Genomic DNA, 25,361 nt, shown 5'->3' with positions numbered 1-25,361 from the left:
TACAGGCTCGTCTACAAGTTAAAGTATCAGAATGGTAATGCATTTTATGTATCGCACTCTACGTTGGACACATAACGGTAACTGATATGATTAGCCATTGGCTTGACTACGTTATCAAACAGCTAATAATGTGTTGCTAATGTTATACAAACCATGTTCCCGTTCACCATCTCAGTCAGACAGCTGCCTTCTGAAAATCAGTATCCTTACAAACACTTTGAACAACTCAGAACATCAGTGGAGAAAGGCATATACATAATTCACCTGCTATATTGCTAAATGTACTCGATTTTTCATATCAACAGAAGAATATACCGGGATAACCTGGCTTCTCTTGAGACCCACTGCTTCAGAGCATAGTTAATGATATGCTAAAGCCCGCCCCCATACAAATGGGATTGGTTACAACGTATTTGTGACACAAAAAAGGATTATTAGGGTCCTTGTAAACGCAGCTAATGTAAATGTCTTTATTGTCACTTTTGATCAGTTTAATGCAACCTTTCTGAATACAAGTATTAAAGACTCCCTGTGGTGAAAGTCAAGTTTTTAATGCTGTTTATATGTCTATGTGGTATTTTTAATATGCTTTAAAGGGTTAGTTCACCCAAAAATGAAAATAATGTCATTTATTACTCACCCTCATGCCGTTCCACACCCGTAAGACCTTCGTTAATCTTCGGAACACAAATTAAGATATTTTAATTGAAATCCGATGGCTCCAGTAGGCCTCCATAGGAAGCAATGACACTTCCTCTCTCAAGATCCATAAAGGTACTAAAAACATATTTAAATCAGTTCATGCGAGTACAGTGATTCAATATTAATATTATAAAGTGACGAGAATATTTTTGGAGCACCAAAAAAAAACAAAATAACGACTTATTTAGTGATGGCTGATTTCAAAACAGTGCTTCATGAAGCATCGGAGCACAAATGAATCAGTGTATCGAATCAGCTGTTCGGAGCGCCAAAGTCACGTGATTTCAGCCGTTGGCATTTTGACACGCGATCTGAATCATGATTCGACACACTGATTCATTTGTGCTCCGATGCTTCATGAAGCAGTGTTTTAAGTCGTTATTTTGTTTTTTTTGGCGCACCAAAAATATTCTTGTCGCTTTATAATATTAATATTGAACCACTGTACTCACATGAACCGATTTAAATATGTTTTTAGTACCTTTATGGATCTTGAGAGAGGAAATGTCATTGCTCCCTATGCAGGCCTCACGGAGCCATCGGATTTCAACTAAAATATCTTAATTTGCGTTCCGAAGATTAACGAAGGTCTTACGGGTGTAGAACGGCATGAGGGTAAGTAATAAATGACAGGATTTTCATTTTTGGGTGAACTAACCCTTTAAGACAAACCATGTGCAAATTCATAAGTCAACACCATTGTTGAGTATTTCCTCCTTAAAACTGCAGTGAACCAAAGACAGTCTTAAAAACGCGATTTGATCGCTTTCTAGATGTAATTTAATCACAGTTTAAATAATGGATTATTTTCATCCTACTAAGAGAAACAATGTGAAGTTGACCGTTTAGTCAGTGGTATGATTTACTGTATAGACAAAGAACATCTGACTGTGCATGAATTATTACATATCAGAAATCACTGGTCACAGATCAGGCATTATAATTACACAGTTACTTACATGTTGTTGCATTACTGTCGAGATCATATCGTAAAAGTCTGTTTGTAAAGCCTGCGCTGAAATTACGACTGATTTACCACAGTGAAATGTACTGAATACAAATAAATAAAGCTCAACTGAGACATTCACGTTGTTGAAAATAAATAACCATATTCCTAGCATTAGGATCCTATGAAAGGTAATGTTATTTTTAGTTCTGTATCCTGATCCTCTTCTCTCCTTGTCATCTCACTAACATGCCAGTGGGCGTTAAAATTATTGACTACAGGGGGACTTCAACTCTTACTGACCCCAATCTTTTGGTCTGTTGAGTATGTCTACAAACATTAACATTACAGACAGCAGTCATGTTAATAGTCTAATAAAAGCAAGTATTATTATACATGGAGTGGGTCACCTTATGTGTTGAAATCACATGACCAGTTAAAATACTACTCACTTAGTGATTACTCATGCATTGCTTTACACCACAAGTCCTGACAACTGCCATATTGTTCATCATAACATAAAGAAGTAGTGAGTTCACTTTTAAAGGGACAGTAGCAAAAACAGCCTGTTTAATTATAAGAAAGGTAAAAATTGTATTGAAAAATTAAATTATGTTTTTGGCACGAACATATATTGTCTAAGATTCTTGAGGAATACAGTCTGTTTAAGAATATTCTTTTTGAACAAGAGAAATCTGCATTATGAAAAGGTTCAGCGCTCAGATTTTAATTGAAGTTTATTGTGGTTTAATCAGATATGCAGTCTGCTTTTTTTCAATTGTACATTCTCTCCTTTATTTCCTCCCTCTCCCTTTCTTCTTGTCTGGCCAATCAGTAGTTAGGAGACAGCATGAGGCAAAACTTACTCTCGGTTGCCGGGTGTGTTACCATGACGACGCAGAGGAGATCCCTGACCTAGTCCATCCTACATGACATGACTTACAGCTTTTCATCTCTGCCGTTTCTCTTCTCATGGGGACACTGTCAGAGCCCTCAGCTCATTTCCCGCATCTCTCTGTGGTGACGACCTGTGTTTTCTGTATCACTGTGTTCTATTGAAATGAGCGGCGTGTTCTCACTGTCTTCCAGAATGTTAAAGCTTGGCTGTGAGGCTGGTTCTCATGTGTGCTTTGGCAGGATCACCTGTCTGCTCCTTTGAGACGGTCTGCTCATTAACCACACACTCCCACAATACACGCTGCTGATGCAATTGCTCTCAATGTCACTGTGTGTCAAAGAGACATACAAGTGTCAGGGCACACAGTTAACAATGTTACACACATCTGTGACTGTGTACATCTTGCATGCGAGTGTCATGCCTATGATGGTTTTATGGAGAAGAATTGAAGGGGGTGTCATTAGGTATCGTATCAGGCTCAGACGGCACGCCCACCGACCGTCCCATTAACCTCAAAACCAGAGCGTTCATAGACCGTCTGATGCATATTACACACAAAAGCAGTGGTGTAAAGTATTTGAGGAAATGTAATTAGTTCCTGTATTTAAGTATCTTTTTGGCTACTTTGTAGTTTGACTAAGTATCAAAGGCTATGTTCACACTGCGAGCCTTAAAGGGTTAGTTCAGCCAAAAATGAAAATTCTGTCATTTATTACTTACCCTCATGTCGTTCCACACCCGTAAGACCTTTGTTAATCTTCAGAACACAAATTAAGAAATTTTAGTTGAAAAATTTTAGTTGAAATCCGTTAGTTGAAAACATATTTAAATCAGTTCATGTGAGTACAGTGGTTCAATATTAATATTATAAAGCGACAAGAATATTTTTGGAGACTAAAAAAAAACTAAATAACGACTTATTTAGTGATGGCCGATTTCAAAACGCTGCTTCATGAAGCATTGGAGCATAAATGAATCAGTGTGTCGAATCATGATTCAGATCGCGTGTCAAACTGCCAACGGCTGAAATCACGTGACTTTGGCGCTCCGAACAGCAGATTCGACACACTGATTCATTTATGCTCCGATGCTTCCTGAAGCAGTGTTTTGAAATCGACCATCACTAAATAAGTCGTTATTTAGTTTTTTTGGCGCTCCAAAAATATTCTCGTCGCTTTATAATATTAATATTGAACCACTGTACTCACATGAACTGATTTAAATATGTTTTTAGTACCTTTATGGATCTTGAGAGAGGAAGTGTCCATTGCTCCCTATGGAGGCCTCACGGAGCCATTGGATTTCAACTAAAATATCTTAATTTGTGTTCTGAAGATTAAAGAAGGTCTTACGGGTGTGGAACGGCATGAGGGTAAGTAATTAATTACATTCATTTCATTTTTGGGTGAACTAACCCTTTAATGCTCAATTTTTGCTCAGATCTGATTTTTTTTGTTCACATTGTTGTTTTAAATGTGGCCAATATTAGATTTCCAGTGTGAACAGATTCTGAACTGACCTGCATGCGCAAAAGAACGATACAAATGGGGTTGTCAGGTTTTTACCACAAAGTCCACTCAATTGCTTCTCAAAGCTAGTCCAAAACTAGCTCAATGGAGTATCCTGGTAAAAATCGCATTCTGGGGGTTAAATATCACGTTAGTGCGATCGCTTTAACTCTTGGAGTAGCAAAACAACCCGCGGCAACAGTGAAAAAGTAACCCAATTCTGTGGGAAAATCACAGGCTTGGCAACACACACAGTGCACTGTCATATAGAAGTAAACACGGAGGGCAATAAAGTAAGCGTTACGTGTTTATTTATAGTGTGATCTGCCGCAGAAGCCAGCGAAATTCATTACAGTTAGTTGTTACATTTTGCATGGCTCCTAACTTTTTCTGCAGCAGTTTATTTCTGCTACAAAGAAGTGATATCGCCATCTACAGGACATTGAAGGTACTATATCTTGTGCGTTTTGCCCGTACCCACCCAAACTTGTCAACAAAGCTTCTTTATGCAATTGTGAGTGTATTAGCAGGTATAGTTGCTGAATCGCATGTTTCATAGATGAGGACGTGGCTGCAGCCGGTGATGAGGCCAGTGCGTCCAGTGCAAGTAGGCTTTGACTATTTAATTTTACTCAACATTATTTTATTTATCCATTATATTGAAGAGGCCTTTTTGAAGGATATTGGTTTAATTCTGCTCTTCTTGAGCACTTGAGATGAACTGAGACTTGAGTGTTTGTAGACTTTTAAGAAGCTGTTGTGTCGACCTTGATTTATTGAAATTTCAAGGTGTTCAGTTTTGTTTTGACTTTAGAAAATAAACATGTGATTGCTCTCTCCAAAAAATCAACTGTTTCTTGTTTTTCACTGGCACGTCTCTTAGATGTTGAGGACTAGTGCATCTTTGAGCCTACATTCAGTATGAGTAAAATACTTAAAGGTGCTACAGAGGATGTTTTGTTTTATACATTTTTGCAATATTACTTGAAACTGTCTTCCACTAACTGATAAAAGACTATTTATTAGGTGCACTGAAAGGAATAATATTAATATACATCATCTGTGCACGAGGTAGGGCCTTAAAAACATCAGCCAATCGTTTACGCGATCATCGCGTAAACGATTGGCCCTCTGGCTTGTCAATCACTGCCATGACGTTCCTTGTGAGAGACGTGCGCGGCTGCGCGCTCCGGTAACTTTCCACACTCCACAGGCACCGCATGCAATGTTTTAGTCAGGAGTAACAAATGCAGATTATGAGTTACCTGCGGTAAATCCGACATAATGAATGCACTAACACGACACAGCGCATGCCGGTGGTAAACACTCGTGTTCCAATACTCGTGCACGAGTTTTGGGAGGCGTTCCCTCGAAATGAGCTGTGAAGGAGGGGGGTTGTTCTTACGCATGCGCTCATTTCAAAAACAGTCTTTGGTTTCTCAGTCGACGAAAAGATCCTCTGTAGCACCTTTAAGTACTGATAAAATCAGAAACTCTAAGACTTTTACTCAAGTCGTATTGGAATTGGTGACTTGTAACTTGAGTCAACTATCGGAATTCATCTCTAACCTTAATACAGCCAAATGTAGGTGGAAAAATGTGATATTTAATGTAATAATTTTAATACATGTCATTTACATACATTTACTTGTTTCTATTGGTAATTTAATAATAATGTATAATACTTACACTACTGTTTAAAAGTTTGGGATTTTTATTTCTTGAAAGAAATTAATACATTAATCAAAAATGATAGTAAAGACATTTAGAATGAAAAGATTCACAAAAGATTTCTGTTTTCAACATTGAAAATAATAAGAAATGTTTCTTGCCGCAAATCAGCATATTAGAATAATTTCTGAAGGGTCATGTGACACTGACTGAAGACTGGAGTAATGATGCTGAAAATTCAGCTTTGCGTCACAGGAAATAATATATTTTATATTTATAATATTTTATATTTTAAAATATAATTAAAATAGAAAACAGTTCACATTTTTGATCAAATAAATGTAGCATTGTGAGCATAAGAGACTTTTCAAAACCATTAAAAAATCATACTGACCCCAAACTTTTCAAAAGTAATGCATAAATGTATTTCTGCCCACTGTATATTAATACATGTATACTCTGTTTAGTATGAATTTAGGATGTTTAAATAATTATTTAATAACATTGTTTGTGTATTGAAAATATTGAAATATTTAGGCATTACTTTTGACTTTGAAGTGAAGTTAAATAATACTACACAGTGTGAACCCAGTGCATAACATACCGCCACACTGGTCATGGTGAGATTTCAGGTTGGTGTGATTCTCAGGATGATGCAGGGAGACCGATGGTAAACATTGCTTGTTGTCATGTACTTTAACACACTGTCACTGGGTTTGCAGTGAATGTAATCTTTATTTATAGAGAAACGCTCCAACTCTGATTATGTTGAGCTCACTTCTTTTACAAGCAAGCCAAGGGCACTGCTCTTAGCCAGAACAGGATGTGATGTGGATATGGCTTTATGCCGCCTGACTATGTGTGACTAGGTGTCATATGGAGCTGCATGTGTGGGAGTTGCATTGAATGATGCAGCAGTTGGATGGTGGAACATCTCCAAGTCCTCAACAGCACACATTGATCACGCTGTCCCTGCACACTGACACTCCAGACTCCCACTTTCATCTCTATTAAGTGCACCAGATCACACTGGCCAGCAAAGAGACACCCCCACACTCACTCACTTCAAATTTTGTTAGGACTTCATCGCTGTTAAAAGCTGCCCAGAGGCTACCGAAGACACAGACAAGTGTTTAAATTGCTGTATGTGGTGGACAGTTGTCCATCTTGTTCGTATGGAGTGACACTTTGACATTGTGTCTGAACTGTTAGCGTTGCACAGATACCATCTGCATTCATTGTTTCCACAAATTTAATTTGAATTCCATCAGCGTTGCGTCGGGATTCCATTCAGATTCCATCCTGTTACAACCGCATGTTCCATGCTAAGAAGCTCAATTCGGTTTGTGAGCCCAACAACCCATTTAAATCTGTGATGACTTTAGTAAAAATTGAGTCTCTTATCTAACCAAAGAAAGAGAAAAAAATCGAAGTTTTTGCAGCAAATCAAGTCATTGTTGCCTTTGCATGCCTGTTGACGAAGATTGTTATAACTCTTCAGGCATTTTTGCAGATGATGTCTGTAAAGAGCAACATGAAGCATTAAGATGTGTTTTAACTCTTCCTCCCTCACAGATCTGAATGCATTAAAGGAAGACATTCAGTGCACCCAATCATGCTTTTTTTAAGCATTGAAGATTTGGATAAGGAGTACAGGTTTTCTTTTAGAATAAAATGTCTGCATGACAGTAGAATAAACATTTTTCATAGACTATTTGCTTTCTTTAATACACATTCTATGTTAAATGAAATAAATATTTTGCCATTATTTATTCACCAAACAATCCAAGCGGGCACATTTGGTTTTCTTTCTTTCGTAAACACAAAAGGAGATGTTTGACAGTCCAATCTGCTCTTTTCAATGCAATTACAGTGAAAGACTCGGTCTGTCAAGCTCTAAAATGAGTTATGCCATATAAGTAGTCTACATAACGTATTATTCAAAGTCTTTTGAACCCGTATGAAAGCTTTGTGCGCAACAGACCAAAAAGTTAGGCCTAAGTCTAAATATTGTTGATGTCATGGTCACCATTAATTTTCATTGTGTGTTAAAGAGCGACAGACATTCTTTTATATCAAGTCTTTGGTGTTCTGCAGAAGAAAGAAAATCATTATGAGCAACATAAGGGTGAATAAATGATGACAGAATGTTCATTTCTGGATGTACTATCTCTTTAAAAAAGAATGATTAATTTGTCAAAAACATTTGTGTTTGTAATATTTCATCAAATTGTATATCTCGCTTCAACTCTGAAACAACTTTCTTTTTCAGCTAATGTCACCAGTACTTTTTACTTAACCCCTCCCCTTAAACCATTTATTTAATTGAAAAAAGAAAGAAAAAGAAACTAGATAATGAAAAATGAAAATGAAACAAAAATGAAAATGTTGTTATCATTTACTCACTCTCATGACGTTCCTAACCCATAAGACTTTGGTTAATCTTTGAAGCACAAACAACCATATCACGTATCTAAAACAATCTTATCTCTTCAAAAGACTTTAAGTTTAAACCACTCGATTCATTATGTCTGTATGAACTTTTTGGATATTACAAGTTTTGGTTACCTGAACTTTCAGTGGAGAGACAGAAATCTCCAAAAGGTTTAATTAAAAATATATTAAAGGGTTAGTTCACCCAAAAATGAAAATTCTGTCATTAATTACTCACCCTCATGTCATTCCACGCAACTACCACTTTGATGCTTCAAAAAGTTCATAAAGAGATTGTAAAACAAATCCATATGAATTGAGTGTTTTAGTCCAAATTTTCTGAAGATCGCTTTATATGATGAACAGATTTAATTTAGGCTTTTATTCACATATAAACATTGATCAGTGAACATAAACAGAAGCTCAACCGAATCTGAAACCTCAAATGGGGCCAAAGTGGTAGCCGCATAGCTGTCTATGGAGGGATTTTCAGCTGTCTTTTCAGATTTCATCGAAAAGATCTTCATTTGTGTTCTGAAGGCGATTGAAAGTCTTACGGGTTTGGAACGACATGAGGGTGAGTAATTAATGACAGAATTATCATTTTTGGGTGAACTAACCCTTTAAGTTTTAGGTCTTGATTAGTCGATAATTGTTACCAATCCCTAGGTTTAACATGCAATTATCAATTTTGTGCCATACATAACAGGTGGTCCCTGCTCCATTTCTCTATCCCCCAAGAGCTCCATAACCTGAAAAGGGTAGAAAATTGAACAAAAGAAATTTACATGAAAGGAAACGGAGAAGGTTTTTCCATAGACCATCAGCCGGAGTGTTTAACTGTCAGACTGATGGAACGACATGTTTCCCTACTGGGTTATTACAGTACCTTACACAGTGCAGAACAAATGGCATTGCTCCATGGGTTCATCGAGTTTGTCTCCCAGTTAATCGACCACGCTCATGAACGTTCGGTGTGTGCGTTTGACCGTGTCTGCTGCTCGACGATCAACATGTTGCTCGGACAGCTGGGTGATAAGCATCACGCTATACGTCCGATCCATATGTAGTATGAGTGCGTGCAACAGCCACAAGGGCTATATAATCTGTCAGCCGCACAGACGGGCAGATCGTTGATGCGAACAGACAGACAGAAAGGGAAGGCTGTCACTGTCAATTCATTTGGAAGTAGTGAAATTTTTTTTTCCGTACATGTCCCACTGCTGTCATTTTGCTGTTTCCTCTGATCGTTTGATATTCAGACCTTTCAGCACTCCTGAGATTATGCTGTTTTCTTTTCATTTGATGGGGTTTTGGATGTTTCTATTGTAGTGGAAAGTTGGAATCGGCACTGTCAAATATCTAGGGATTCCCGTTTAATTTATCCTCTCAATCACGGAGCCCTTATCTTCCTGTCACGCAGTCTTGGATCTTTTAGTAGCTGAGATTCAGTGCAATTCATCTCTCTGTCTCTCTCTCTCTGTGTCTCCCTCTTCAACCCCTCTAAGGGACGCTGTACACGTGATAACTGTAAGTACCTGCATCCTCCACCTCATCTCAAGACCCAGCTGGAGATAAACGGCAGGAACAACCTGATCCAGCAGAAGACCGCAGCCGCCATGCTGGCCCAGCAGATGCAGTTCATGCTGCCTGGAGCTCAGCTGCAGCCCATCGTGAGATCAGATTTTCATAACCAATAACGTCACAATCATTTCTGTCGGCTTGAAAACATTGGTTTATTATCCCTTGTTGTCTTTGTGTTTCCTATCCAGACCTCTTTCCCAGTTACGCCTTCCTTGGCCAACAGTCAGAGCATGGCTTTCAGCCCATACCTGAGCCACATGAGCCCGGGCATCAGTCTCATGCCCGAGCTTCTGCCCAGCGCCCCCGTGCTGGTCCCGGGGAGCCCCACCGGCATGGCCATGGGCAATGGAAATTCAACGCAGAAACATGTTCGCACAGACAAACTTGAGGTGTTAAACAGTGAACAACTTGCTCTTGTTGTTAGTGGTCTAATAATATCACTGTAACTGTTGCTAAACACATACTTAAGCATGTAACTCGTTCCACACCGTTTGTGCTGCTGACATGAAATATATCTCAAATTGCATGCTGTCCCTTTTCCAAAGCCATCACACTTTTCCAAAGCGATATAACTTGGAAAAAACTCATAGACTTGCATTGAATGAGTCAAAAATACAGGCCAGAATGTGATAGAGACTTAGGACTGGGGGTGTTTTGACCTGGGCCAGTAAGCAAGCGCCTATCAACCAGACAATACACCCTAGCAACCGCATAGCAACATGTTAAAATAATCTATCAACCTAATAGAATGCAACAGTTGTGTTCCGGAAGTAAAACTCCATTCAAACACCAAACTCCAAATTTCTCTATCGAAATTGATTTTTTACAGTAAAAACGTATAAACCTTTCAAGACAGACTATATATATACAGTCTGTCTGTATATATATATTAGTGCTGTCAAATCGATTAATCACAATTAATCGCATCTAACATAAGTTTGTTTTCAAAAAATATGTGTGTGTATATTTAACAACACTTTTTTTTTATTAAAAACATTGGTTTTATTTTTTATTTTATTATTTTCATTTTTTTTATTGTGTATATATGTCACACAGCCACACACGTATATATATATATATATATATATATATATATATATATATATATATATATATATATATATATATATATGTATATATGCACATATTTTGCAATAAACTTAAAATACGTTTCTTTACATAAAATTAACAACTAAAAAAAAATTATTTTTTTTTTTGTCCATTTTTAATTTGGTTGTCATTTGCAATGCTTCATGGGGTTGTAGTTTAATTTTTTTTTTTTTTAATTGTGCTTCTTTCCCTCAATAAATCCGTTGTGTGCACCGTTTGTAATATTCTGATTCATCTCATAGCTGGTTGGTTTGGTTCATGGTTTATAACTGTTTAACAAAGACATTTTTTAAAATCCCTATGGGAAAAATGAATGGAAAAAATACTTCCGGATCCAGTGTCACTGAAAAAGTGTGTGGGCACTCTATAGCAACACCCTGGCAACCACTCACAACACAGAGTTGGACAAGTGCCACTCACATTAAAATGACTGTAACTAAGGTTGATTTTTAAGCATGTCTAATAGGGGATAGTAAATCTCTGCTGTCCTGCTCCCAGGTGTGTCGAGAATTCCAGCGAGGAAACTGCACGCGTGGGGAGAACGACTGCCGCTACGCCCACCCAATGGAAACCGCTATGGTGGATGGCAGTGAGAACTCCGTCATAGTTTGCATGGATTACATCAAGGGCCGCTGCACCCGAGACAAATGCAAGTACTTTCACCCTCCGGCTCACTTACAAGCCCGGATAAAGGCGGCGCAGCACCAAGCCAGCCAGAATGCTGCTGCCATGGTGAGTTACTGAGACGATCCCATTCCAATGACATCACAAGCACTAATTCTCATAATTATGACAATTACACATCACTTATACTGTACAGAAGATGATGTTCTGTGTAAAAATACCATCAGTAAAGATCATATGGTAACAATATGAAGTAGTAGACATATTGATAATTAGGCTAAACATCATTTAATGCACTATTGATTGAAACTTTTTAAGCAAGTGAAGACCTTGATGAATGAAAGTGCTTAATTTTATCCATCCATCTGCATTTATTTTGAAATGAATAATATAAAGCATCAATTTTACAATAATTTGTGAATAAATTTCCCTTGGGGGATAAATAAAGTTAGTCTAATCTAATAAAGTTGTGTTATATCATAAGTGTAAAGACATTGTTATTTATTGAATGGGCTACATATTTAAAAAAAAAAATTCTGAATATTTAATCAAAAGTAGCTTGTTATGGCATAAATCAAAAAGATTTTAATATAAAAATGTATTAATGAATATGATTACCATTCATTATTCAATGATATTATATCATACAATTTTTGTTTGTTTTTCAAACTCATAAGTCTCAAACCACAATGCACTGTTTATTTGTGGCCATTTTATGTTGTAATTTAGCAAGTTACGTCATCATTTAGCACCATTTTGGTGGAAAAGGAGGTATCGTTGCATTCATTTTGTAGTACAAGGCAAGTCATTTAACACATCTTATACTGGGCAATTTTACAATGCAAATAGCCATTTTAGCATCCGATTGTATCCAAGGCAACTTTCACTACATGTTACAGGGACAGACTCACTGGGGTAACCTGGAGTTAAGTGACCAGCAACCTTAGTTTTGGCCAGAACGCCATTTTCAATAAGCTCTACTAGTGTCAGATGAAGGTGTGTGTATTTATAACTCACTTTCCACACATCTTCAATGTGAGGTTCAGGAGTGTATTAAATAATTCAGATCCCCCACAGGAGGGGGAGTGTGTGTGTGTGTGTGTGTGTGTGTCTGTAGGCGAGCTCTTTGTCTCTTGTGTGATGTATGAAGACCAGGGCTCCGTGATCGCTAGCAAACAGTGTCTGCAGTGCAGGTGCAGGAGAGAAAAATGATAAGAAGGAAAAAAACAAGCAATTCATTCCCACAGAAACCTCCACTAGTTAGCAGCCTTTCAGCCGAGAGCGTACTGCAGCCAATTTCCCTTTAATAATGTCATCTTTATCCCAGTCCTCCCAAGTCTTATCATGTAACATTTTTACAGAGGTTTATTTACAGTGCACAGATGTGGGAACCTTAACCAGATATCCTCCCCTGCTTCTTGCAGTCACCTGATTTGCCTTAGGCTTTATCATATGTTGGCTTTATTTGACTCCCTCTCGGTTCATGCTGTCATTCTTTTTGAACACTGCTTGATTGTCTTTACATCCTCACAGCTCTCTTTGTTGTCCTACAAGCTTATTACCCAGCTCTCTCTCTCTAACCTCAGCTGCATCTGTTCCTTCACGGCTCATTCTCTTGTCTTGTGTTTATGTCCACTGTCGTTGATTGGTTTGTCATCGTCATGTGGTCACTGCTCGCATACCCAGCCCCCAGCGCATCCTCTGAAGCGCAGCCTGCAGCCAACTTTCAACCTGGTACTTTAATTTTTCACCTATTTTTGTGTCTTTTCTTTGCTAATTTGTTCATTTCTAATTGCTCATTTGCATATAGTCTGTGTTTTGATGAACGTGTTAACGCTGCAAGAAACTAGCCACAACCTCTGTGTAAACTAATCAGTTAGAAGTGAAGTGAAACTGAATAAATATATGCAGAGATCATTTTTTTATAAGTCTGGGTTCTAGAAGTATATTTCTCATTAATTTTCTCCACAGGCACTTCAGAAAATTGAAACTTTAAACCAAACCAACTAGCTCAGAGAGGAATCACAAGTTCACATCATTTTATTCAAATTTGAAAATATGAAAAAAATAATGTATTTTACATCTTTTATAAGGATACAAGTTATATATCAGTACCATATAGGCTGTTGTTAGGGGTGTAAGCGTACAAAAATATGGCGGTTTGGTACGTACCTCAGTACTGAAGTCACGGTTCGGTACGGGTTCGGTACATCAGGGGGGAGAAAACTGAACATAAAATTGCTTCTTTTTTCATCTTTTTTATTAAACAGTGGTTTATTGAATAAATGACTTGCACATTACTATAATATTAAAGGTTACAATTAACAATAGAGCCCAAACTATTAAATTATGTTCTATTTATTTTTAGATGTAATAATCAACACTCAAATAAAAGGCAGGTTTTGCATTAACTTAATTCTAAAATTATTTTTCTACTTCAATTCATTTTTAAAATCTACTGTGATGTTACTGTGATAACTTGTTTTTATGAAAAATTGATTTAAAAATATTAAATAATCAAGACATTACTAACAGTTAAAGTAAATATATCAAATATATAAGCTAATGTCGTACATATATTTAGTGAAATGCTCCCACCTAGAGTTCATTTCTCTAGTGAACTAACATGCTGTGGACACTAAATGACTTGCCTAAGGTAAATGTAATGCTACGTCAAATATGTTTTATTAATGTTTTTCCGCGGTCGATACACTGGTTGAGAGATTACACGTTAACATATCTATGCCTCTGTCTCATTTCCAAGACTGCGTCTTCCGGAGATCGTATTTGTCAGCCACATACTTCTTTGAGGCTGATTTTTAAAGGGATAGTTGTTCCAAATCTGTATAAATGTCTTTGTTCTGCTGAACACAAAGGAAGATATTTTGAAGAACGTTTGTAACCAGGTGGCTTTGGGGCACCATTGACTTCCATAGTAGAAAAAAAATAATATGGAAGTCAATGGTGCCCCAAAACTGTTCAGTTTCTCACATTCTTCAAAATATCTTCCTTTGTTTTCAACAGAACAAAGACATTTATACAGGTTTGGAGCAACCCGAGGGTTTATAAATGATGACAGAATTTTTATTTTTGGGTGAACTGTCCCTTTAAGTAAACTGACCACTACATTCCAAAGTCATAAAGAAATTACAACAATGTAAGTTTCACTAGGAATAACGGTCAATTTTATAATGGTTAGTTTTCTGAAATAAGACATCCTTTAATGACGTATGCGGCCGACAATTGCGACACAGCCTTCGAAATGAGACACCCTGCGCATAGATCACCTGTTCTTCTTCTGCGCTTTTTCCCGTTATGGCGGTTAGCAAACAATGTTGCATTACCGTGCGCCCCCTTCTGGATTGATATCTAGCTGGAAATTCAGTTCTCATTTCCATTGAAACAACATCTTCTGATTGGTGAATCTCACACAGGATTGTAGGTAGAGTGCAATAATTTATCTGTAATCAATTCAGCAGTTAAGCAGTTGTTTTCAGTGACGTTTAAAGGTGCCCTCGAATAAAAAATTGAATTTATCTTGGCATAGTCAGATAACAAGAGTTCAGTACATGGAAATGACATACAGTGAGTCTCAAACTCCATTGTTTCCTCCTCCTTATATAAATCTCATTTGTTTAAAAGACCTCCGAAGAACAGGCGAATCTCAACATAACACTGACTGTTACGTAACAGTCGGGGTGTACGCCCCCAATATTTGCATATGCCAGTCCATGTTCCCAAAATTATGAAAGGCATTAGACAAGGGCAGCCAGTAACGTCTGGATCTGCACAGGTGAATCAGCAGACTAGGTAAGCAAGCAAGAACAATAGCAAAAAATGGCAGATGGAGCAATAATAACTGACATGATCCATGATATCATGATATTTTTAGTGATATTTGTAAATTGTCTTTCTAAATGTTTCGTTAGCATGTTGCTAATGTACTGTTAAATGTGGTTAAAGTTACCATCGTTTCTTACTGTATTCACGGAGACAAGAGCCGTCGCTATTTTCATTATTAAACACTTGTAGTCTGTATAATTCATAAACACAACTTAATTCTTTATAAATCTCTCCAACAGTGTAGCATTAGCCGTTAGCCACGGATCACAGCCTCAAATTCATTCAGAATCAATGTAAACACTATAACAGTATACAATACTCACATAATCCGCCGCATGCATGCCGCATACATGACGAACACTTTGTAAAGATCCATTTGAGGGTTATATTAGCTGTGTAAACTTTGTTTATGCACTGTTCAAGGCAAGCGCGAGCTCCGTGGGTGTGGAGCACGAGAATTAAAGGGCCAGTAGCCCTGAATCGGCTCATTTATAATGATGCCCCAAAATAGGCAGTTAAAAAAATGAATTAAAAAAAAATCTATGGAGTATTTTGAGCTGAACAGACACATTCAGGGGACACCTTAGACTTATATTACATCTTTTTAAAAAAAGTTCTAGGGCACCTTTAAATCATATGGTATGGTAACTCATACCCAGAATTTTTCCTCTGCATTTAACCCATCCAGTTAGTGCACACACATTAGGGGTAGCGAGTAGTGAACACACACACACACACACTACAAACCGTGGACGCACACCCGGAGCAGTGGGCAGCCATTTTGCTGTGGCGCCCAGGGAGTGATTGTAGGCAATCATTTCTTTCTGGTATTGAGAATCAAACCCGCAACCATCAGGTTACCAGTCTGACTCTCTAACCATTAGGCCACGACTGCCCCAGAAGAAGAAACACCCACATTTCTGGCACAACCTATCAAAGCCCTTGCATTGGCCGGGAATTGGACCCGGGTCTCCCGTGTGGGAGACGAGAATTCTACCACTGAACCACCAATGCAATATACAAATGATGTTTGTATATTAGTGTTAAAAATATGGAGATTTGGATTGATATTTTTATTTTGTGAGCCTGACTGTTGAGTGCTACACAGTACAGCACATTATTATTGAGTTACTTGGGATAGAGTTCACATGTAAATCATGAGGCCAGACTGCTCCCCCATCATCCCTCTGTTTGCGAATCACAGATATCCTCTTTCCTGTTGACCTTGCTCTTATCACCTTGCATATCAGTCTTCAGACAGAATTACACAGTGGAAGACAACCATACATCCTCCTCACTATGCCTTCTTCTGAACTGAGCATTCCCTGTTTAATTATCAGAAGCAGATAACGATGCCTCACCTCAGTTTCTGTTTCTGATATCACTCCTCCTCATGCAAGGCCGCATGCTGCTGACACCCCTTATAGAGAAATAGAGACGGAACCCAGACATTTCCCAGAGATGAGGAACAGCATAACATGAATAAAAAAAGCTTCAGCTTGTGTCAAAACTACAGTCAGCAAGATTATAGTCAAATTTGGTCAGTTGCATTTATTTTGATAGAATAGGAGTTGATGAGTAAACAAGCTGAGGAAATGTCTACATCATTTTTTTTTAGATTCAGACCTTATTTTTTTTAATTATTGAACATATATCTTAAAACAATTAAATTATTTTAAAATGCTATTAAATAATCCTAGTCACATAATTATTACATTTCTTAGAGAAAATACAATGCTCACCAAGGCTGTGTTTATTTGATTAAAAAAACAGCAATATTTTGAGATATTATTACAATTTAAATTAACTGTTTTCTAATTTATTATCTTTTAAAATGTTATTAAGTTGGCTTGAAAAAGCCAACTTACTGTTCTGCTATTTTCTTCTGAGACTAAAATTTCCAACTCTAACTCCTCCTAGAGCTTTAAATCTACATACTCCAAACTCGGGTCAGACCTTCAGACTGTTCTGACTTAGTGTGCTATATCTTTTCTAACTGATCCGACTTACGGTTTTCCTAAAAATGACTATTAAAGCTTGGAAAATCCCATTGACTTTCATTGATGGAATGTTCAAATGAGCCAAGACTTTCAAATTCCAACTGTCAAAATTCAAATTTAAACTACGGAAGCCCATTAGACTCAAACTCAATTAGACACAAGTGCCATTCTATGTACTATTTCTAATCCATTGAAACTCATAAACCTATCTCTCTCTCTCTAATATGATCTATCTATCTCATAGCAACCACCCAAAACAACTTAGCAACTGCATAGCAACACCTTAGCAACCCATAGCAACACCCTAGAAACCACCCCGAGTACCCTAGCAACTGCATAACACCTTAGCAATTACCCAGAGTACCCTAGCAACCGCATAGCAACACCTTAGCAACCACCCCGAGTTCCCTAGCAACCGCATAGCAACACCCTAGCAACGACCCTGTGTACCCTTGCAACCGTATAGCAACACCCTAGCAACCACCTTGAGTACCCTAGCCTTGAGAATCTATCTATCTATCTATCTATCTATCTATCTATCTATCTATCTATCTATCAAAACTACTAAACTAAAACTTTCAAACTTCAAACTTTCAAACTTCAAACTTTTTAAAACTACTTCAAACTTTCTAGCTAGGCTTTTTCAAGCCAACTTAAAGTTTGTCTTCAAACTTTTTAATCTAGTTTATTCCTGTGATGGTAAAGCTGAATTTTCCGCATCATTACTCCAGTCTTCAGTGTCACATGATCCTTCAGAATTCATTTGAATATGTTGATTTGGTGCGCAAGAAACATTTCTTATTATTATCAATGCTGAAATGCTTAATATTACTGCTTAATATTTTTAATTTTTTTTTTTATACATTTTTTAAATATTTTTTAAAATTTAATTATTTTATTTATTTTTTTTTTAGATTTTTTTCAGGATTTATTCATTAAAAGAAAGTTGAAAAAAACCTTGCTGACCCCAAACTTTCAAACGGTAGTATATATGCATGATAAAATATAATGCAATAATAACAAAATATTTCTCATGCATCCTAAAAGAAATAATCAAATACATCTCCATCTAAGTTTTGATAACATTTCTCTCTTTAATTTATGACATGATTTGCAACACTTAGAATGATGAATACACAATATGTCATACATGGACATGAACACACACTGTAGAAAGTTTTCTGTGGCTCAATATCATGGCTGTCACTGACCTCTCCCTCCACCCACCATCTTTCTTTTTGTTTTTCTCCTCTTTCTTCTTTGTCATCCTGATCACTTCAGGCACTCCCACCAGGAGCCATGCAACAGCTACCAAAGAGACCGACCCTGGAGAAGACTAACGGTGCGGCTGCCGTCTTCAACCCCAGCATGTTCCACTACCAGCAGGCTTTGGCCAGCATGCAGCTGCAGCAGCCAGCGTTCATTCCCACAGGTGAGCTCACACAGACAAATGACTCTCCCCTGAGCTGCTCTCTAATACACTGTATTCCTGTAATAGTTTGGCTTGCATACATACAGCACTTTAAAGACAAAGTGCCCGGCTAGATGAGGACTTGAGCACTTTTTCTGCTTGCCATCTCTCTCCCTGTAAGCCCACTTGCTCTCTTTATCTCGTAGTAGTCCACCCTATACACATGTCATGCTAACTAGTACCATGATGCATACAGTCCTGCGTTGTCTCCTCATGCACCTGAGCATTAGCCACTCTTGTTCTGATGCTGCACTGCACAATGTTCACTGTTCTCACATAATCCGTAAGAAAAACTAGATTGTATTTTGCCTAAATGACTGTAGCGGCAACCCTTCAGCCTTATAAAAACGCTCTGAGAGGATAGTTACAGTAGGTTTGCCACCCTTAATGACCCAGTAATATCAAATTGGAATCGTGTGGCTTTTTATCCAATCTATAAATTTTATAAAATCTATATTTTTTTAAAGGCTAACCCAGAAGTTAGCATCACCCTGATTCACTCGATAAAAACCCAAAAGGATTTTTCCTTTGGCTTTTGGATTATTGCCAAAAGAAAAGCTCTTTGACCAACAATCGTTTGATTCTTACATAGTTTGTTCATTATGATAATTCAGTGTCACTTTTAATTAAGCTTCTAACAGCTTATCCAGTCTTTACATAAAAACAAATTCCCTGAAAATTTGAGTTAGAGTAGTTGAAAGATCACGATTATCAACATAATATGGCTGTAAAAGCTGACTAGTGCGTAGATGAGTTTACCTGTTCGGCTGATGATGTTTAATGTCCCCATCCTCTGTAGTTCCATTTAGACACCTTTTTCAAGACAAATAAAAACATCACAATTGAGTATTACCGATGAAACCATTTCAGGAGGTCTTTGTAGACAACATGAAATCAAAATGGGCCATTTTACCTTTCTTAATGAGTGTTTTATGCTAGAATATCCATTGCATGTTATTTTAAAGCAAGAAAATAGGTTTATCTACATGAAAAATGGCTTTTATTTTCATATGTATCGTAGCCTAATATACTTTACACCTTCCTGATTGAATCAAATCCTTATGGATGAAATGAAGCCCCATTCTAGATTTTATCCTGCTAAATTTTCTGTTTAACTCCAATATACAGCACATTTTAAAAGGTAAATGGCTGTGAGTGCTGTTGCATGTTGTTTTTAATATTAAACAACAGTCAAGCCGAACTTGTTAGCACTGGGCTACTCAGCCGACGAGACATAAAATAGTATTGACGCAACAACGGATTGGCATCCAGGTTAAGATCCCCCTCCCGGTGAGGACCTTTTTTGCCAGCGTGATTCATTTCCTCTTGGTTTCTCCCTGCTTTGTGTCCATGTCACCATCTCGCCACCACGTCGCCCATAATGACGGTCATCGCTCTTTCGCTGTGTGTCACTAACTCTAAAGTTGTTTTGTCTTGTTCTCATGCTGCTTTCACTCCCCCTTCTCCCCATCTCTTCCACCCGTCCATCCTCCTCGGTCTCTCTTCTCCTGGGCTCTTTGTGCATGGTGTTGCAGGCTCCGTATTCTGCATGGCTCCATCTGGAGGCATTGGTAGGTCACTTCCCAGTCTTTCTGGATCAACGGTTACCTTACAGCAGCATCTCAGATCTGTGACAGACAGGAAGGTGATCCACAATTAACTCCAAAGGCCCAGCAGTGTACCATAGGATTTTTCTCCAGCTGTGGGCACTTTAACTAGCCTAATTGTCATAAACCATTTCCATATTAATTGTAAATAATTGTGAAAATAATTTTAAATCATTGATTCAGATTAATAATTTATATAAATATTTATACATGACTGCTTTGTTTACAGCTGCCATTTAAAAAAAAAATCAAGGTAAATATCACTTGTGAACAATATTTAGTAACACTTTACAATAAGGTTCATTAGTTAACTACATTAGTTAACATGAACTAATAATGAACTGCACTTCATGTTTGTTAATACATTAACTAATTGAACCTTATTGTAAAGTGTTACCGAATATTTTTATTGTGTGGCATTTTCAGTCTAGCTGTTGTTTATTTGAAGCATTTCAAATTGAATTGTCAATAATTGTGAAAATAACTGATTATTCAAATAAATAATTAGGGGTTCAAGCTTGTAGCGCTGAAACCCTATTCTAATTGTTAAAATTTCCAAGGATTCTCCCCTAAAAGTGATCGGGCAGACCAAAACGTAAGTCATAGAGACTTGAAACTTTGAGGGCTGGTAGTACTCACACCATCTACAATGTTACCAAGGCTCACCCCGATTGGCCTGAGGGGGGCGCTACAGTGGTCAAAAGTACAAAATCGTTCATAGCTCCTAAACCATTAAGTGTAGGCTCAAGTGTCTTATATCGTTTGAATCCTTGAAAAAACGACTTTTGCAAACTAGTCCTAGGTTTTTGGCCCGATTGAAACCAAACCAGTGCAGCAAGATTCTCTGGAGTCTGCTTGTCAATAATTATCAAAAAAAAAATTAAATTTCGATTCACGGTCCCTAAGGGCCGCCACAACGTGGGCGGAGCCACTTTTACTAAAAATGACTATAACTCGTGAACGGAATGAGATATTTTTACCTCAGCACACCTATGTAAGCGCTCATCCTGTAGTCGCGTGAAAAAGGATGCATTGACTGGCCGCTTGGTAGCGCTATAACAGGAAAAAAAAACATGAAAATGGCTATAACTACGCAACCGTTTGTCCGATCGACTTGAAAATTGGCACGTAGTGTCTCTGTCCAAGGTCCCTTGGTTGTGTATGTGGACATTGACGCATCTCAAAAAACATGTCCGCCATCAGCCAATGAGGTGTGAGCAGCTATCAGACAAGGTTAACGGAGGCCGATCAGATGAGAAATTCGAAAGAAATCAGCCACTGGGAGATGCCTTCATGTTTTTCACATGTGGAAAGGTTTGTGTACCAAATTCCACATTTGTACCACATGGTAGAACTCCTCATTCTGAGCAACTTTGCCTCTAGGACCGCCGCTCTCCATCAAATCATTCGGAGATTATTTCAAAAACCAACTTTGGCGAACTAGTCCTAGATTTTTGGCTCTACCTCAATAACTGTTAAAAAGCTTTATAAACCATATATTCCCCGTGGTAAATTGCCTGCATTGGCTGTAAATGGTTTTTACCATCTATGATCAAGATTACCATCTATGATCGCATGTGCTTAAATAATGAATTTTTACACGTTATGACTGTCGTTTACAGCTGCTAATAAAATATTACTTCTGAACAAAATATTTTTACTGTGTGGTATTATTTAGGTATTTTATGCAGTTTACCATTTTATTTTTTAAAATGATTCAAATTTCATTTCCATCACCTTCATTTCCACCAAAGGATTCTTTTAAACACAGTACATAATTTGGAATGTGGTAGAAATGCTCATGACTTTCAGGAGAACAAAAGTGCTCATAGTCGAAGAAACATCACCTAAAAACATCAATACAAGATGTACTGAAAAGCACAAGGACAGCTTAACATGTGCACCTTACACAGTCATTTTCCTCATGAGGCCTCAAACTAGAGTCCTGACCCTGTCCTGTCTGTCACTGTGTTTACACCCAACCTGTGTGCTTTCACCGCTTCTTATCGTTTGCTCTTTATTTTGGCTCAGCGTATGACGTGTGCATTTGGTTCTTGCATGTGTGCGTGTGATTTTGTGTGCAGCTGACGGCACAGTGCGGGCACAAATAAGCAAGGCCAAAGCCTTCAGCGTGACTCATTAAGACTGGTTCCTTTTTCTTTGTGCCCTTTCCTCCTCATCCTCTCCTCTCCCTCACCCCCTTAAATCTATTATAGGCCTTTTCAAACCCCAAGGCCTAATGACAGATGGCCGCTGGGAGAGGCGAGACTGGACCACCTGCAGGGCCCCCCAAAGCCGTTACCTGTCAGGACATCCTGGTGAGGGTAGAGTCTAGGTCCCCTCCCCTTACAAACACACACAGCCTTACCATTTACCTGTTTAGAAAGGTAGAAATCACCCCTCCCATTTCTGGCCACAGTCGGTGTAAATAGTCCCGAACAGAAACCCAGTTTTTAGCCGGCCAAGTTAAATTTGTCCTTAACAGTCGTTTAGCTGGGTAACAAATTGACCAATCCTGTCAAAACGCTAGATCTGCGTTGAACCAGTGCGTGTGCCAGTGTGTGCCTGTGCTCATGTCTGTATTTTTAGTTCTTATCTCATTATTTGACATCTGTGATGCACTTGCTGTATACATATCATGCTGTGTTAATTTGCAGTTTTTCATATAATATGACCTTTATCTCTTTATCTTTATTACTAATAGTCCTAAACTCTTAATTCATATTTACAGGTGTTTTAGAACGATTATGTCAAATATCAGGTTAACTCAAAATAAAAGCTAAGACATAAAGGGTCATATTATTTTAAGGCAATATTTGGACGGGAATGAATTTCATATTTACATTCCCTGCTTTTCCCCTACTGTATATTTATCCATTCTCCGGCCCCCATCAAAATATGACAGTCAGACATTCCTGTCTGTTCCAAAAGTGTGTGATTTTGATGACGGCCATGTTTTATTTTGCCCATTAGAGGTTTCTCAGTAGTTTTATCTAAAAGTAATTGTGATGGGATAAAACTCTCTAAGCTAAAACGTAATAAATCAAAGTGTTTTTAAGTTTGCATGTTTGTTCTTGAGTGAATACATCATCTTTGCAGTACATGAAGACGTAGTTGCCATGACTCAGCCTATTCCTCTGGCATATTATGTCATGGTACTCATAACATTCCTCCTCCCCTCCACCTTCCCCCTTCCCTTGTTTCTTGTCTGACTCGCCTGAAAAAAGTTCCCATGATGCACGGTGCCACCACTTCCACTGTTTCGTCGGCTACGACCCCAGTCACCAATGTTCCTTTTGCTGAATCAGCCACCTCCAACCAGGTTTGCCCCTTCATTTTGGCCTCTCCTTTTTACAGCTGTTTGGCATCCGACTCTGGTCCACAGACAATAATGCTTTTTTAACTTTTTATATATATATATGTTTTAAAAGAAAATCTTTAAAATCAAAATGCAATGTCTGAAGGTGAGATTTGAGTAAAGAGAGTTATTTTCTGATCCAGAATGGTAGAACATGATGACCTTGAGTCACTGAGTTTTCTGTGGACCAGTGAGGAGCCTCTTTACCTCTTTAGCACAATGTCCCAGTTCCACCATGTTTGTGTGTTCACATCTTTGTCTGTCTGTTTCCGTGTCTTCACTGTGTGTTAGAGCAAACAACTGCTGATAGTTCACCAAAAATGAAAAATCTGTTGTTAATTACTCACCTTTGTGTCATTCCAAACCTGTATGCTGTTATTTTTTCCATAGAACACAATATTAGTCATTAATGGTGAATTGTTTGCCAGCTCTTTCCATACAACGACAGTTCATAGTGAACATATAAAGAAAAGTAGCCTGTATGATTGTATTCAAGTCTTCTGAAGTTATATGATAGTTTATATGATAAGATAGACAGTAGTTTTCAATGAACTGTTTGATTAGATACTTAAATTACTTGAATACCCTGTTGAAAAACCAGCATATGCTGGTTAGATATGTTTTGAAGCATGGCAGCTGGTTTAAGCTGATATATTCTGGTCCTTAGTTGGTCCTGAGCTGGAGCTAGTTGCTTAGGACCAGTACTTGACCAGCTTAAAGGGTTAGTTCACCCAAAAATTAAATTTCTGTCATTATTTACTCACTCTTATGTCGTTCCACACCCGTAAAACCTTCATTCATCTTGATAAAATCTGATGGCTCAGTGAGACCTCCGTTGCCAGCAAGTTAATTTTCACTTTCAAATGCCCAGAAAGCTTCTAAAGACATAAAACAGTTCATGAGAGTACAGTGGTTCAGCTTTAATGTTATGAGAATACTTTTTGTGCGCCAGAAAAGCAAAATAATGACTTTATTCAACAATATCTAGTGATTTTAAAACACTGCTTCATGAAGCTTCGAAGCTTTACAGATCTTTTGTTTCGAATCAGTGGTTCGGAGCGTGTCAAAAGTCCTGCCAAATTCACAGGATTTCAGTAAACGAGGCTTTGTTACGTCATAAGTGTTTCGAAATTTCAGTGGTTCACCACTGGAGGGCGTGACTTTGGCAGTTTGATACGCGCTCCGAACCACTGATTCGAAACAAAAGATTCGTAAAGCTTCGAAGCTTCATGAAGCAGTGTTTTGAAATCGTCCATCACTTGATTTTGTTGAATAAAGTTATTTTGGTTTTTTTGGCGCACAAAAAGTATTCTCGTCACTTCATAACATTAAGGTTGAACCACTGTAGTCACATGAACTGTTTTAAGTATAACTTTAGTAGCTTTCTGGGCATTGAAAGTGTTAATTATCTTGCTGGCAATAGAGGCCTCACTGAGCCATCGGATTTTATCAAAAATATCTTAATTTGTGTTCCGAAGATGAACAAAGGTCTTACAGGTGTGGAACGACATGAGGTTGAGTAATTAATGACCAAATTTTCATTTTTGGGTGAACTAACCCTTTAAACCAGCTCATGACCAGCTAAGGACCAGCATAAACCAGCTGC

At 37.9% G+C, this 25,361-nt stretch overlaps 1 protein-coding gene and 1 non-coding gene across 10 annotated transcripts in view; one reads left to right on the top strand and one right to left on the bottom strand.

The window, feature by feature from the left end:
* mbnl3 (muscleblind-like splicing regulator 3) overlaps window positions 1–25,361 on the top strand; it is a 53,282-nt gene that overhangs the window by 20,483 nt on the left and 7,438 nt on the right. For 2 of the 9 annotated variants that reach the window (XM_048176672.1, XM_048176673.1), the window contains exons 3-6: window positions 9,667–9,831; window positions 9,931–10,131; window positions 11,351–11,584; window positions 18,601–18,751. In XM_048176672.1, the coding sequence (XP_048032629.1) occupies window positions 9,667–9,831; window positions 9,931–10,131; window positions 11,351–11,584; window positions 18,601–18,751 (751 nt within the window). Of the gene's footprint in view, window positions 1–9,666; window positions 9,832–9,930; window positions 10,132–11,350; window positions 11,585–13,162; window positions 13,211–18,600; window positions 18,752–20,325; window positions 20,362–22,613; window positions 22,716–23,624; window positions 23,720–25,361 lie in introns of all 9 variants that reach the window. The other 7 variants (XM_048176668.1, XM_048176675.1, XM_048176669.1 and 4 more) reach the window with 7 other exon arrangements.
* Window positions 16,263–16,333, bottom strand: trnag-ccc. The gene has a single exon. It is a non-coding gene; the product is annotated as a tRNA-Gly (tRNA).

Source organism: Megalobrama amblycephala, linkage group LG23 (assembly GCF_018812025.1).
Source record: "Megalobrama amblycephala isolate DHTTF-2021 linkage group LG23, ASM1881202v1, whole genome shotgun sequence".
NCBI classification, from domain to species: domain Eukaryota; kingdom Metazoa; phylum Chordata; class Actinopteri; order Cypriniformes; family Xenocyprididae; genus Megalobrama; species Megalobrama amblycephala.
The sequence above is the reverse complement of the archived record's forward strand: the minus strand, read 5'-3'. Positions and strand labels throughout refer to the sequence as shown.